The sequence below is a fragment of the Telmatherina bonti genome (assembly GCF_933228915.1).
Source record: "Telmatherina bonti genome assembly, chromosome: 17".
Taxonomy (NCBI): domain Eukaryota; kingdom Metazoa; phylum Chordata; class Actinopteri; order Atheriniformes; family Telmatherinidae; genus Telmatherina; species Telmatherina bonti.
The window spans coordinates 21,861,109-21,878,288 of NC_136615.1; the positions used below are offsets into that span (position 1 = coordinate 21,861,109).

At 36.2% G+C, this 17,180-nt stretch overlaps 1 protein-coding gene across 1 annotated transcript; it reads right to left on the minus strand.

The window, feature by feature from the left end:
- Positions 1 to 741: 741 nt before the first annotated feature.
- Positions 742 to 15,387, minus strand: dbh (dopamine beta-hydroxylase (dopamine beta-monooxygenase); the record flags this gene model as incomplete). The annotated part of the gene is made up of 12 exons (XM_079256765.1): positions 742 to 834; positions 3,100 to 3,259; positions 3,491 to 3,618; positions 3,728 to 3,787; positions 4,434 to 4,472; positions 6,026 to 6,169; positions 6,284 to 6,450; positions 7,151 to 7,253; positions 9,212 to 9,388; positions 9,554 to 9,811; positions 12,458 to 12,604; positions 15,019 to 15,387. The coding sequence occupies 12 exons, from the start codon at positions 15,385 to 15,387 to the stop codon at positions 742 to 744; spliced, it is 1,845 nt and encodes a 614-aa protein (XP_079112891.1).
- Between the last annotated feature and the right edge of the window lie 1,793 nt (positions 15,388 to 17,180).

The following is a 17,180-nucleotide window of genomic DNA, read 5'->3' on the forward strand; positions in this document are numbered from 1 at the left end:
CCCAGAAGCTATTAATCATTGACATGGTGCTTCTCGTGAGTGGCTTAAGTTCATAATGTGAGGTATATGTGAAATGTGAAGCACGCTGATAAAACACTACAACCCACATACCCTGAGGTTTTTTTTTGTTCTTCCAAACTTAGCTTGTGTAATTTTCCTTCCTTTCATTTCGTGATGTGAATATTGCATCTTGGTCTTAAGTCTTGGTAAAAGAAAAAGCTGGTAAAAAGGATTCTTCAGTGCAAAGAAATTTAATTTCTTTATTATGAGATATGTCCTAAGAGATGCATGTTCTAAGCTTTTTTTTTTTTTTTTTTTTTTTTTTTTTTTAAAAGAAAATGACAATTGGAGGGATGGGATGGCCAGTCAAGTGAATCTTAATCCAGACTTGTGTTTTCTGTCCAAAGCAGATGGTGTATTAATAAAGTTTTATTTAACTCGAAGCATTGTGGCTTATGGTTTAACACAACATTCACTAATATTAACACAAGAATATGGTAAAGGAAAGGAAGTCCATTTTATTTTTTACTTTTTAATGAAACACAAACAGGACCATAACTAAATGAATGTGCCATAACAAACACACACAGCAGATGTTTAGAGTCATATGACACAAATAGAGAAAAGACCAACAGCAAACTGATTCACGTCACAGGAGCTTTAAATTTCCAAAGCTACAGTGTCTACTCTTTGGGTTGCAACATCCTGTGACGTCCCTCCCTGGACCTAGGCTGTGCGGGATCAGCTGGAAGGGACTGTACCTCCCTCGCACGGGTAGCGAGGTTTCTGAAGGAAAGAGGTCACAACTGGGATGGGCTGTTTTTCCCATTCACCCTGGAGAAACAGGAGTCATTTAGATGTTAGATGTAATATTTGGTTGTAAATCAGATGCAGCCCTCTGTATTTAGGTTGCTGCACAGTTATCTTTGAACACTGTCTCAAACATTGTTCATAGAGCTTTTTTTACAGTCTTGTATGTAAAATACAATGTAGGACACAGTTTTAAGACTGAAGAAGATGGGAGTAAATATAGTTTCTTGACAGATATAATAGAGAACAATCATTTGAAAGCTTTCACATTAACAATAATAAAACTACAGTTTTTGCATAAGAGAAAAAAAAAAACATTTTCTGAGAAGCAGCTTCAACTGTACAACTGGAGCCACAAATATTGGCATAAATTTAGACCATTTTTTTCTACCAGTCAGACAGCATGAATAATAAAAACAACATTCTTTACATACTTGTAATTTAAACTCCCCACATTGCCAATAAAATCACCTGTGAAGCTGTTTTCCAACTTATTTTGAATACATATGTGCTCAAGTTGCCCTTTGTTGTGGTGCAAAGCTGGAAGCACTGATGCAGATGATGGCCTGCTGCGAGGACTTCAGATTCTAGTTGATTGTTGCACAAGCTCAAGATGCTCCACTGCTTACTATCTATTGCAAAGTTTCAAAGTGACAAAGATGAAAATACTGGCTGCACAAACTGGGAGACTGTCAAAGTACTTGTTTTTTTTCACTCATTGTGGATTCCCCTTTAAATATCAAGTGGAGCATATTCCAGTGCATTAAAGCTCACCCACTGTGTTCAATATTAAAAAACTTGAAAAGATTTCTTTTCAAACTTCTTTTCATATTTTTTCTTTTTTTAAAACGCTTGCATCCTGCAATAAGACAATGTTATATACCTGACGTGGCCAGTGTTTGTTTTTCCCTTGACTCATAGTGTTAACTCTGCACTTATCGTACAACACAACATTTTGTTTTTTCCAAACTCTAATGTTAAATAATGATTACATATATATATATCTCTTAAGTTTTTAAATATGATTCTGGACTTTAGACCATGTGTGATGAGTTTCATTCCTATTCTATCTCAGTTTTCGCTTTTTTTCTAATTTATATTATCTGAAATTTTAAATTTGTACTTGTTTCCATATAATTTTGTCTTTTATTATGGTTATGTTTCAGTCATGGAGTCATTTCTGAAACAACCACGTGGAAAGATGCATCTTGTTGTAGAAAGAAAAATGTGGCTAAAAAGATCCTTTCCACACAGCTGTGTAGAAATAGAAAAGCCACTGATCAGTGCTACTAACCTGAGAAAAATGTGCAATTTTTTGCTGTAGTAATTTTTACCTTGTCAGCATAAAGATTGGACTCTGGTGCAATGGAAAAATCTAATATGGTCTAATGAGTCCAGATATTCTAGCATGGTGAACCCTGAGTGATGTTAGCATCAGGATAAGAAGAGAAGCAAATGAAGTGATGCACCCATCATGCCTAATATCTAATGTACAAGCGTGGGAGGGCAATGTTATTATCCAGAGTTACTGCACTTGGTCAGGTCTAGGGTCACCATCATTATGTATCCAAAGAAAGAGGTCAGCTACCTGAATATAAAGAATAACCAGGTTATTACATCAATGGAGTACAAGCATATTCCAAGATGGCAATGCCAGGATTCATGGTGATTTACATTGTGAAAGAGTGGTTAGTAAGCATGAGGTATTACTTTCACTTATGGATTGGGCACCACAGAGTCCAGTCTTTAATCCTATTGAGAATCTCTTGGATGTGCTGAAGAGGGCCTTTCCTTGCAATCAAAGTCTTCCATCATCAACACAAGATGAGTGATATTATTAATGAAACACTGGATGGACATAAATATTGTGATATTATAGAAGCTCATATAAACACTGCCACAGAGAATGTTGCAGTAATCAAAGCTAAAGGTGCTCCAATGACATATCAGTGTCTGATCATTTACTTTGGCCAGGCGGTGTACATACATCATGTAGTTAGTTCACACTTGTTCAGATGATGTTACACATCAAGCAGAGACTCTTATTCCCAACAGGAGACTGTGGTCAAGGTCTCCACACACTTTGTAATTGATTTATTTTCTCTGATCCAAACATCTTGCCTTTGAGTCTGTTTATTTTACATATATAACAAGCAGTCTGTTCAAGTGGTCTGATTCTTCTGAATGACTAATATCTGCTATAGAACTGGTTTAATTGGTGACTTGCCAGTAAATTGTGGCATGTAGGCGTGAGTGTGTGTATGTGTGTGTGATAACTGCAGGGCTTACAGGAAAAAGGCGTGCAGTCGACTGATTGCAATGCATAAAGATGGGAGCTGTGTTATAAAGAGAATCCAGAACTTCCCCGGTAAAGTCATCCCAGTACAGCTGGGTGTACTGCTCTGTCACACCAACTTCACCACACACACACTGGTCATTCCCATGGAACCTGGAAGGGGAAGATTGAAGGAAAGTCAATAAAAGAGGCAGGCAGAGTTAGGTCGAAGATGGAGGAAGAGTAAGAAATTTACAGACTATTAGAAAGCGGTCTTGCTTTAAAAGGACAAGGCATTTTAAGATTAAGAAAAGTAATTATCACTGTTCTCCTGAAGCATAAAAAAAGAAAAGTGGTAAATGCAGTAAACAAACAAACAAACATAGGAAAAAAAAATGAAATTGCCTGTTAATGAAGCTAAAGTATTTCTGTAGGTATCCTGGGTCAACATGGCTTTTGCAGAGCTCCAGCTGAGTACGAGGGTAATAGTGTATGTAGTTAACGCACATCTCTTCCATAATACCAAAACCTCCCTGAGAAGACAAAACACATTGTCAGAGAAATATAATACATGTGAGGGAGATGAGAGAAAGTACTGACATTCATATGACCATAGTGATGAACAAACAACATGCTGCTCACCACCGTGGGCTTAGTCCTGTCCTCAGTGTTGTAGGTACACTTTGTGATGAGGGTGTCTCCCTGTAGGATCAAGAAAACAATACAGCAACATTAAAATATGAGATACTTTAAAGTAAAATCATTCAAAAACTTTTAGATCACATACAGCCGCGAGTTGTTTGTTTTAAATAGCACATATTTATGAACCAACCCAATTTGCTGCACGTGATCAAAAGAAACACAAGAGGATATATATATATATATATATATATATATATATATATATATATATATATATATATATATATATATATAAAGTATGATACAAACAGATGTCAAAAAGAATTACATCATCATCAACTATGAGCATATGCAGGGAATTGGTGATGTAAAAGTACCAGTGACCAGTTTGCTGTCAAAACAAATGTTCTGTGGAGCACAGCAGCTGGTGTCTGGTCCATCTCCAGAGAATTTCCCATCACACATGATTTTTCAGCCTATTCTTATTTATGCTCAATTTCAACACCTCATACAGGCGCAAGGTATTCTAATTTCATACTTTCAATGCAAAAACGGAGAAGATAAATCTGGGGCACTGCCGCTCAGCTGAGCTTGCAGAATAATAATATTCACATTCTTGTCTGAGTAGAATAAATACGGTGGAAAACTAAGCAAAACATTTGTCTTTGCTATTTGCAGTTGGAAACACAGACAGTTTTATACTTACAGGTAAGACATTTGCCATTTTCCTTAGAACTCGAATTGTCTATTAAATAAAAGAGAGGATAAAAATAAATGTAACACAATGAAGGAAAAATCCAAACAAACATGTCTGAGATTCCTGGATTATTATTACATGCATGCGTTTAGACAAACTGATATTCGAGGGAAAATATTGAATTAACCTGATTTGTCTTCAACATTTATTACAACTTTATGTCCAGTATGTCCAACATCTTAATTAATGGACATGTACGCTACACTTATTTCAAATCCAGCAAGATAATCTCCTTTCATGCTCATTTGAATCATGCATTGAAAGATCTATTAGACTTTTTGAGAACATTGTCATTCATTCATTCATTCATTTTCCGAACCGCTTATTCCAATTCAGGGTCGCGGGGAAGCTGGAGCCTATCCCAGCCGGCTTTGGGCGACAGGCAGGGTACACCCTGGACAGCTCGCCAGTCCATCGCAGGGCTGAACATTGTCATAAAGACCTCAAATGTCTTTTTGAGGCTGTAAAATTGATCAGCATCACTCAGGTGACTCAGATTAGTCTGACATCTTCATCAGATGGAGTCAGTCTAACAGATGTCGTGCTCTATGGCGAGCATGTTTGCACCTGCCGCTGGATATTGGGCATAAATAAAGTAGAACAGATGTCGACTACAGGTTCTTAATGTGTTAATGTTGTTGTTTGTCAGGTCAGATGTGGAGCTGACAGACGCTGTCTTTGTGTCTTTGGCACCTGAGATTACAGCATGCGGTGAGGCCTGATGAAGACAACAAGCAAGACAAGACCTTTACTCTGTTTATGACTATTAATGAAAGCCTTAAACCTTTCGTAAGGGAAAGACAGACCCTACTGAGAAGTTAAACAATAAATATGGAAGTGTTAACTATTTTTATCCAAATTTCCTCACGGTTTTGTAACAAAATTAGCCAGCTGAGTTGCATTTGTACAATAAAGGAGTACTATATTTCTTGAAAAGTTACTTTAAAAGTTAAAAAGTTACTTTATGTTAAAGAAGATTATCTGTTGGCATTTAATGTTGTCTTTTTGTCAGCAAACACAAAGGCAAAAAAAAGCAATGATTTAATCTTTAAATTCTTTAAATCTTTACATGCATATTGATTCACTGCTGAAAGCAGTTTGCAAACATCACATTTCATTTTTACAGCAGCATTCTAATATTTTAAGGAATCAGCCATCCTTCTCCTTGGGAAAACATTTGCAAGTGACAAAAATATGTTGCCCATCCATAGCTTTTTCTGCAACACGCACACTTTTCACCATCAAGTATTTGCATACAATTTTCCTGCTTTGTGCTACTGAAATATGAAAGACTAAATCTAAGTAGACTTTGCTGTAATAAAATGGAAGGTTTATACTTAAAAGATGCAGAGAAAGCAGCTGGAAATAAGCTGCTGCTGTTTGAGATATTTTTGGGAATAATAAATGTGACCAAACATGACAAACATGTAATATGAAGTAAGATTTGCTTTCCTCTGATCTGAGATCAAACACTGTATACATTGTAGAAATGTGCATGATATTACCACCTCAATTTTGGTAAACTGAGCCCTACTTCTGACCTGGTAGTGTGTACTGAAATGCTGGTCTTCTTGTACCACCTCCAGCTCCTTGCTTCCCCTCACCAAAACTGTCCTCACCCCACGGCCTGCCAGGTGAGTATGCAGCTGGGATGCAAAAATAAAGATTCCTCTTGGAGGCAAAGCCTGGACAAAAAAAACAGCCACTCAAATAAAATGAGAAAAAAAATTATGATCACACAACAGTGCATTCTGTTGTGTGAGCCTTTCTCTAAAATGTTTAGGTTTTTGTACACATACAATCTGGGTACACTTGGATGTGCAGTAGCCACTGAGGTAGAAGGTATGTTGTTTGGGAGGGATGGCCATGACAGGAGTATAAACGAGACCCAGTTCCATTATCCCTGCATCATACTGCCTCAGGCTGGGAGTGTAATGGAGTCGTATCCCTGATGAATCACGCCGGCCTGCATGAGGAATACTCACACGTCAATCTGTCAGATATACTTGAAGTTTATATTTTACTTGTGTCATTTTAAAACATTAAAAAGCAAAATGATGAAGCTGTGAAATATTTCTAAATTAAGTAAACAGCTGCTTATTTCAAGTGTTTACTTTACTACAGTGGAGTAGGTTTCTGAAGTAAAGCTAAAGTTATGGAGGTTGAATTTAAAAAAAAAAAAAAAAAAGAAAACAGGTGTGAATAGTTAATGTAATATACATGCAACATCTGGTCCAGGTCACACATGCTGCAGTGTTTTGCATATTTTGTGAGTTAGAAATAAAAAAAACAAAACAATCCTACTTCCCAAAAAACATTGAAAAGTAATTTTGGGGAGATTTTAGAGATATGTTCAGAATTTGAAGGTGAAACTGTCTTGAAGGATTTTATTTAATTCTCATTTTCAGCCAGTATAAATGGGAACTTGTGTGTGAGATCCTGTCTCTCTATTTAGACACTTCTTATCTTTAAATGTTCACATGAAAAATATAAAAAATTACTTTAAACTATTTCAGATTAGGGAAATTTGAATAATTTGCTCTGATAAAATAAGCCTGAGGCCCCCTAAAAATAGATAAAGAGAATCCTGCTGCTTGGATATGAAAGAAAGTGCTTGCATACAGTGGTACATTGTGTGCCTCATTTAGGTCTTCATGTGTGTGTACCAGATATGAGGAGTGGGTTGTGGTAATGGACTTCCAGACGAAGGAACCTTGAAGAACCTGGCCCACCCATAGCCAATCCTGCGTCTGGAGGATAGTAAAAAGCCTGCAAGCACACACACCCACACATATGCACACATTCAGAGACATGCATGATTTAATCTAGATTCATCTGCAGTCTTCTATTTATATGATCTAAAAGGCTGAATAAAAACATTACAAAAGTTAGAATAGAATTTCTGACAATATGCCCAATCTTGATTTTATTTAATTTGTGTATTTATTACTGGTAGAGGTAAAGTAATACATATGAAAGCAAGGAGGACTTCAGCATGCAAGCATTTTGTGAGATTGAAAAGGTCCATTTGGACAAAAATATTCTAAACACAAAAATATACATGCTTGTGTATGTTTATAGTTATTTATATTATTTATTTCCTTTGGGCTCTTTCAAACTTTTAGATTAAGTTTATTTTCACCCTTGCTACTAGGAATCTATTTTTCCAAGGTGAGATATCAACAGCTAAAAAAAACTGGAGGGACACCTTCACACTTAGTCTCATCATCCCACAGAAAATACTTTTTTTAACTGCAACAAATTGATGAAAAATGTAATGCTGCTAATAACTGAGTAGCCTTCTGGGAGTTTAAAAATATCTTAAGGACTTATTTTTATTGATTAAATGGATAATTGCTTTGGAAGAAAAGAGCGTATACACTGCACCAGTGAGAACTGTAATGCAAACTTCAGAGAGATCGTCTTTAAACCACATTTGCTGATGCGTACTCTTCTTAATTGAGAAAAGTTTAATTTTTTTCTATTAAATCTTTCTTTCCTATTATAACAGTGAAAACCTCAGAGACTTTTACACTCACACACAAACACCTCTCACTGTCCCATTTGCATTCTCGGTGTCAGAGATTATTGTTTCTCCTCTCTTTCGAACTCCCTCCACTCTATTTACCTCTTTCTTTCATTTTGTGTTTTTCTTTCTGATAAAGTGTCAGGAAGAATAAAACAACACCATTAGAAGGTGATGAAAGAGGCCTGAATATTTCCCACCTAATCTTGTCTTCACAGCTCACAGAAAGCACCCTGCTTGTTTTTGTTTAGCTGGGAGATAATCCAATCACAGAGGGACCTGGCGTGCGCTTGATACAGTGGGGAGCGGTGCATCGAAATACAGTGACAGCCTCAATGCTCCCTTGTCTTCTTTGCTTTATGTGGCTAGCAGACTGCTTTCTTGCTTTGTCACTGTTATGGTACCTATTGGTTTGTATACTACCATTTTGCAGCCTTGAATTTGACATTTGAGACTTCGAATTAAAAATAAGTAGGAAGGGAGGAACCAAAGCACACTGTTCAGTTGAAAAATACTTTGTTCTCCATTAAGATGCTGATAATGATCTTATACTGCAGAAAGATGTTAAGGTAACTTTCTGTTTAAAATTTTAAGCCAGTGTTAGGTGTAGGACAGCATTATGTTGCCCCTCAAAGCATATGAAGTAGTCCTTTAACTGTATATTCGACAATGATTTGTGTTTTGTGTTATGCAACATCTTTCTAGATTATCAACATGTTGTTTTCATTCGTGATTTTTATGGGAATATTTTTGTTCCCATACAGTCTAAATATTATTTCTATGTATGAGTTAGCATCCTACACACAGACTGTCTCTTAATAGATGTGCAGTGTGTGGGATCATTTTTACAAAATTTTAAACAATACAGTTCTGGGCTTGGATATTACTTGCGTGGGAGCTTTTGTTTATCTCTTAAAATAGATGGAAGGACTGGACCAATCTGAGCTTTATCCCAATGATGCTCTTTTTCATTTCCCAGTTTGTTGTTATTTGAACCAGAACAATTAATGTGCATATTCTTCTTCTCCTTATGGCACTGTTCTTTTAGTGAGTCAGATTGATTCAGATGCATTTATTCTTAAGTTGTTTTTTTTAAAAAAAAAGTTCATCAGTGCGTTGACTCTTTTTGTTTATTTGTAAGGTATGCGATGTTAGAGAATGTGTTGGTATAAATTTGTTATGCATGTGTTTCCCCTCATACCTCAGCACCCATAGCCCACGCAGCTAGCACATGGCGGCAGAAGTTCAGCTTTCCCGGTTTCATCTTGTCATCACAGGAGCCGCTATATTGTGGAACATCACGGATGTCTGGTGAACATTCAAACACTTCGATGTGATGCACGATGGCCTCATTGCCTGGTGTTATCACTGATTCGTACTGGAAGAGGCAAAAAGAGTCTGCAGAAGTTTGGAGACAGATGCATCGGCTAAAGCTGGAAAAATAGATGGCAATGATGGCACATCTGCTCATACACTCTATTGTATGTGAGCAAACTCTTGGTGAAGTATTTACATTTCTAAACACTTAAAAAATCTTTCATACCATGACAATATGGTTTTTGGGCATATTCTCAGGCAGCTTGTGGATAAAGCACCAGTAAGTGGTTTCTTGGTTTGGTATGGTAACATCTGGGGCCACGACGTCTAGGACCTCAATGTCTGGAGGCAGGGTGGGTGGTGGTGTATCAGGACGTAGCATCAGCACTCTCTGTACCCCTGTGTGGATCCTGGAGAGGTTCAGCTCTTCCAGAGAAGCAAGTGGTTGATCCAAGAAGCCATAGATGATGTGTACAGTCCCTTCCTGACCAATCAGAAAAAAAAAGGATTTACTGACTACACAGCATAATACGAGCACACTAACAGCATCTTTCAGTATTAAATGAATTATTATACACTGACTGGCCACAGAAAAGGTTGCCACCTGGATTAACTGAGCAAATAGATACAAGACAGGTAGTTATTTAACTCTGACAAATGCAGTGGCTTCTCATTTTTTAAACCGTAGAAAAGGCACATGCCATGGTGGTGGAAAAGTTGTTATCTGTTTAAAATAGGTGAAATCTTTGGCATGCATCAAACAGGAAAAACATCTAAAGAGATTGCAGAAATTAAATCTGGGTTGAGAACTGTCCAGCGTGTAAGTTTAAGTGGGAAATCTGATGATCAGTAATCACTTAAATGTTTGATGAAATCAAATGAATACTAAGAACAGCAGAACTCAGGGCTATGTTCAAAAATGAAAATAAGAGGATTTTGACATGAACAATTCAGAAAGAAACTCAAGGGATTAAGACTGAACAGCCATAAGAAAGCAACTAATCAGTGTGGGTAACCAAAGACAAAGGCTTCATTCAATTGGACTCTGGAGCAGAGAAAGGTTATTTGGTGGGATGAGTCTAGATTTACTGTTCTAGAGGGGTGGAGGATCAGACTAAGAGAAGAAGCAGATGAAGTGATGCACCCATCATGCCAAATATCTACTGTACAAGCCTGCGAGGGCAGTCTATGATCTGGGGTTGCTGCAGTTGGTCAGGTCTTGGTTCAGAAATATTATATTACCAAAGAATGGGATCATCTGACTACCTGACTATGCTGAATGAGCAGGTCAATCCATCAGTGGATTATTTTGTTCCCTGATGACACGGAGACATTCCAAGATGATAATGCCAAGATTCGTGGGCTTCAAATTGTAAAAGAGGGATTTAGGGAGCATGAGATATCAGTTTCACACATGGCTACCACATAGTCCAGATGTTAATCCCATTGATGATCTTGAAAATGTGCTGGAGAGAGCTTTTTGTGTAGCGGTCATTCTGTCTCATCATCATACAAGATCATGGTAAAATTAAATGCAAAATTGGCTTGCGAATAAATCCTGTGACATTGTAGAGGCTTATCATAAGCAAGCCTTTCATCATGTTGCCATAGTGATGAGTCATGTCTGCAACTTAGATATAATACAGTACCATGGAAACCATGATTCTTATAATTAATGCTTTAGTGGAAATTGTGCTGATAATTCATAAGCAGTATTTGATGATTGGTGTAATTTCTTCTTTTTTTTTGTTCAAAATATACCACGAAAATGTGGCCATCAAAACTGCTTTATTCTTTGTTACATAGACTAATGAAAATGTGATAACTCAAATACAAACTTTTGACCTCTTGCTCTGGTTATTTTCTTTTTAACTCCTAACTCTGTTCAGTGACTTCAGCAATGACAGACATTATTCGAGTTTGAGGTTATACAACTAAAATATATCATCCTTTACCAAAAATTAGGGTAGTAGTGTGTTGCCATTTCAGATAATATGCTTTACAAGTTCACAATACAATAAAATACAATTCTGAACTGTGTCTCCCTTAAAAAAAGGGAGTTTGCAGCCAAGACTGTGTGGAAGTTTCAAGGTTAGTTAGCATGTATGTGTGAACCTGAAAAAAGACATCCGAGCTGTAAAAGTATGGTCAGAGGGACTTGTTTTGTCCTACAGCAGGAGAGAAACTGTTTAAAGAGCCGAGTTCTGTACACACACACACACACACACACACACACACACACACACACACACACACACACACACACACACACACACACACACACACACACACACACACACACACACACACACAGAGTTCACCTTGTTTTTGTTGGGACAGCAAAGGAAACACATGAGATTTGCAACTGAAAAATCATAAATAGGATTACATAGTTATTTCAGTGTATTTTATTACACATTTGCTATACATGTATTTATATATGTATTTATAAATGGGATTTTTTTTTTTATTGTAATGCATGATAATGTATTTCATGAGGCATCTTATATAAGTAATCTGAGTAAACACTGTATTGCATAGCTCTGCCAAAGTGCAAAGAAACTCAAAAGACAATTAGCAACAAAAAATTAATTTGGTAAGAGAAATTCAATTAAATTTTGATTGTTTGAAATTGTTAAAGATAATTACAGTTTACTCTAATTTTATGAAAATACAATATAAATATTGTTAATTAAAACTGCATCATGGCATGCACAACATAAAGCCTTGTATCACAGGAATCCTCATGCTCATCACATGAAGATAAGTAGCACAACCAACATCCCTAACATTCAATGTTCTTCAGTGATGGGTATCCAGTGTTACAGACAGTCACAGACAGACCAGTTTTACATCAGCAGAGCAGTAGAGCATGGCAACAATGTCCACCATCTGAATCCTGCTTCTGTTGTCATTAATTCTTTGGGAAAGTAAATGTTAATCAAAAATGACTGCACAATTAAATCCATAATCAAACAAATCAAAGACAAATTCACACACTAAGGTTCTCCTTAGTTCCAATTAGTGGAGTACTGAGGGTGTTAATGTGTCCAAAACATAATTTCTGTTCATGTTCAGAGTCTAGTGCAGAGAACTGACAAATTTTGAAAGAAAGAAAGATTTTTCCCACCTCTATAAGGTAGTCTCTGGGATCACAGGTACTGAAGGGTCTTTTGAAGAGCAAATAAAATCCTTCAGCTTTCTGTTTGGCTTCAATTAGCTCATAGTCTTGTTGGCTATCCAGGGATATGTGTCCATCACTGTCACTCCATGCATCCTGAAGAAGAAAGCACATAGCATAGAAAAACTCCTAATAAAATCTAAATATTGTTTCTATGAAATTGCAGTAGTGTATTGTTTGATGAAAAGATGAAACGCAGTTAATAGAAGGAAATAAGTTATACCGTGGCAGATGGCATTGTGAAACCTTGCCAACATGGTGCACAAGATGCTCCTTTTCTCTGCCAGAAGACGTTGCAGCAGCACAGTTTATCCACTTCTGTTGTGTTTCTCACATTTACACCTGTCCAGAATCACACCTAAGCTCCATTTTTTTAAATTTATTTCTGTCTTCGTTTCTGTTGCTCTTATATAATTATCCCACACTAGCTGCAAAGGTTTTAATGCTAGTTTTTGAGGATACACAGTGTTTGATAACCTTAAAAAATGTGGATAACACAGTTTCTGGTTCAGAATCATATATTAGGTTCTTATATATATATATATATATACATATATATGTATATATATATATATATATATACATATATATATATATATATACATATATATATATATATATATATATATATATGTATACATATATACATATATATGTGTATATATATATATATATATATATATATATATATATATACGTATATATATATATATATATATATATATATATATATATATATATATATATATATATATATATATATATATATATATATATATATATATATATATATAATATATATATATGTACGGTATATATAATCAGTAAAAGTGACTGAATAATAGATCACTCACACATCAATATTAAAGACTGTAGTTGTGTTAATCAGTCCGTTTTGCTTTGCTTGTATTGAAAATATATCTTTCTAATTCTGTTTTTTAAGTCTGTAATAATTTTTCTGTAATAGTTTTAGGTCAGTTCTGAGCAATAGACTTTGAGTTATTCCTTTTTCATTTGTTCTGTTTTTTGCTGGCTACACTCAAATCGAACCTCCATGAATAAATTACTTTTATATGGCATTTAATATTTTGCAAATATTTTATATTAATATTTTTGATGAGACAAAGACAATGCCAAACAATTTATTGCTTTGTTTTGACACCACAGGTTGAAACATACAGACGGAGAAGATCTGAATTGTCCACTGCTTTAGAAAAATGTAGCATACTGGTGGAGTGTGTGAATGTAAGACAGCAGTGACCTTTCTTTAGTGGGTAAATCAGGCCTCTTGAGGGGGAAAGAGTGGAAGACAGGGAAAAGAAAGTTGGATTATTGATTTAACAGGAAAAGGCTCCACGCTGATGTATATTACAGTTTTATGACTTGAAATTCACAGAATTTTTTTATTTTAGTGACATGTAAGTAATGATGTTAAGCTTAAAAATTAAGGAGTCATCCACAGGCATAATGTTTCTGCATGCAGCGCCACTTTGCTTCTAATTAAACAGTTAAATCTGAAATGAATAAAATATGTTATTGTGTTCATATTAAACAGTCTCCTAATTCAAGTCGTAGCAGTATGGGTGTCAAACTGCGCTGAATTTAAAGTTTGAATCATTCTGTGATCTATGATTTCCTTAACTTGTGCACCTTATTAGGTATCTCAGTATAAATATTTAATAACTTTCTAAATTAAAAGAGTGATTGAACACTGTGGGTGCTGACTTTGGCTGTGACTAATTATTCTGCATGCTGAAGCTCGACAAAATTGGAAATGCCTGCTGGTCACATAAAAATTGGTTCTTTGAGCTCCTGACACTAAATGCTTCTCCCATGCATCTACAGACTGTCAGAAGCTCTTCAGTCTTTTCTTATGCTGTTTGTTAGCAGTGCGACTGGCATAAGATTGAATGATCTAGGTTGAAAACAGAAATATAAAACAAAAAAGGTCAATTTGATTTGCACAGTAAGATGCTTTTGTCAGGGGGCAAAAGAAGACAGGGGAATTTCGCAGAGAATTTGTAGCTGGATTTATTACAAAGGCCTGTGTGTGGCAAAATGAAAATGCAGTGTTTTACACATCTTAATTAGCACAGGAATCTACTTTGATATGCAAATATCTGCTAATGATTCCCAAAAGAACTTCAGCTATTAGTGCAGTTTGAGTGATTTCCAATTAGCAGAGGCTGATAACATCCTTTGTTACTATGTGATCATGAAGTAAAAACCATCCACCGGGTTTACTGTGCACAGTCACCATTCCCACACCCCATGGACCAAAGCCTGATAAAGAAAGGTGAAAAATCTCCACTGCTGAAGGTCTTTCATAAGATTTACATTTATGAATTTTACAAGCAGAAATTGAGAGAAAAAAAAAAAAGTGAGACAGAATTTATTTTGTTACTCCTGTTTAGAAATACATCCATTTTCACCCATTTAAAAAAACAAACAAAAAAAAAACCAAATTTCCTAAATGTTAAGAATATATTACATATTCTGTGATTTCTTACCCCAAAGTAACTCTTAGTTCCAGTATCCCACAGCACCACCAGGTCTGCATTGGTCAGCTCACCACGGTCGGACATCCCCAGGACCACACCACGTCTGAGCTTTGCAACCCTCAGCTCCATGTAAACCTCCTGGTTGGCATAGCTGATGTTCCAAGCCAGCTGCAGCTCCCCGCGTGGATCAAGGGGCACACGGAAGGGCATGGGGAGAGGTGGGAGAGGGCTGGAAGTGCTTGGTTTAAGACTGGACAAATCAACAGCATTTGGGGGCGCCTGATAAGAAGCCACCAAAATGACCATTAGAGCAGCCAGAGCTGTAAAATACATGATGGTGATGTCCTGAAGGCGGAGGTCTTTGCTGAAGATCCTCATAGCATCAGTGATGGCTCACAGCCGGCCTCAACACAGTGGCAGACAGATTCTATGATGATTTCTTTTTAACTTCTTCTTTGTCTTCAAACTTTAAAGCCAAAGTTGATGTGGAGTTCAAGCCAAACAACTGTTGGGAACTTTATCTCCACTGCTGATGTAAAAAACACTGAAGCTCTGTGTAACTTACAGTTCTTTCAAACTTAAACCCTCACTTCGTCTTTGGTTTCCAGCCACAATAGACTCCTTTTCAGTGGTCAAATACAATAATTCAGTTTTTTGCTTCCTGTATTTTCTGTCCTCTCAGGCTTTCCTTTTCTGAAAAGTTAAATTTCCACCCTTTAGGTTCATCTGTAGTAAAGCCCAGGGTGTTGCCTCTTCCCTCCGAGCAACTGCTGGGACTATGCAAGTATCATCCACCTCTCTGGATCTTAAAAGACTCCTCCCTTGTGAGTTGTCTGCTTTTATCCAGCCTAATAGTATTACATTTGTTGAGGAAAATTGGATTGTATTCTTTACGCCCTAGGGTCAGCCATGATTCTGCGCATCTGCCAGACCCTAATTGATCCAAATTCAACCATGGACATTATCAACGACAATCAGCTTTGACTAACGTAACTTTATTGCTCTGCCTCTTGTCTTTTAGGGTACATGCATGATATGTTTAATTTTACATTAACATGTCCACTATATTTTCTATACTGGGCTTTATTTTATCTTGATTCATTTAAAGTGGAAGCAAGCATTGTTGGAAGGGGTAAACAACACATTAATGAATTAGGCCCTCAGTAAGCCAGTGCCCAAGGCTGCAGAAGACCTAATCAAAGTGTTTGATCACAGGTTTCAGAAGCAAAAGAGACACCATTTAAAAGGTTATTCTCTGAAGAAAAGTGGGATTTTGTACCTTTTTACATTTAGTTAAAAACAGGTAACACTAATAGATGGTAGAATCACTGTTTTATGTGCTGTCCCCGCCTTCTATATCCATTGAAAGTGTATGTATGAGGATTGATGGAAGGAAGATTTTTCTATTCATTCTAACAGGATTAGGTTTAATGATTAGTGAGATGAAATCAGCTGCCGTAAGAAAAAACAAGAAAAACAGACGTCAAACTGCAGCTATGACACAAGAACAAAGAAAACAACTACAGGATTTACAGTCCATTAAATCGCAACAACATACTATGTTATCACAACCATAAAGTTTTTTTCATATACATGATAGAAAAGGGTAGTTTATTGTAACCAAGCTGGTTCACTGTTTTATAGTTGTAATTTTAAAGGACATTTGGAGGGAAAAAAAAAAATTTAAAAAAAAAAAAAAAAAAAAAAATATATATATATATATATATATATATATATATATATATATATATATATATATATGTATATATATATATATATATATATATATATATATATATATAATATAATTTACCCTAACTATGTTTTCATACAATGTCACGTGTTGGTTTTTCGTGAAAAAGGTGTAAATCTGGTAGACTTTGGCTGCATGGATTTCAGATTTACTTTACTTCCAAGGGATGTCACCTTTAAATCAGTATGTGGCTGCCAAGTCCATATGTGTTGGCAGAAATTCATCGCATGGTGTCAAATATGAATTTTTCTTCCAGAAGAGGCTCAGTGGAGGGAAGCTTTGGATCAGGCAGGCAACAGACAGGAGAACAGAAAGGCTTGTATTGTGTTGGTTAATGTAATAGACTGCTAGACCCTGAGGCATAAATAGAGATCTGTGTGTCCTGTCTCCAGCTTGCATGTGAGACTTGGCGATCATT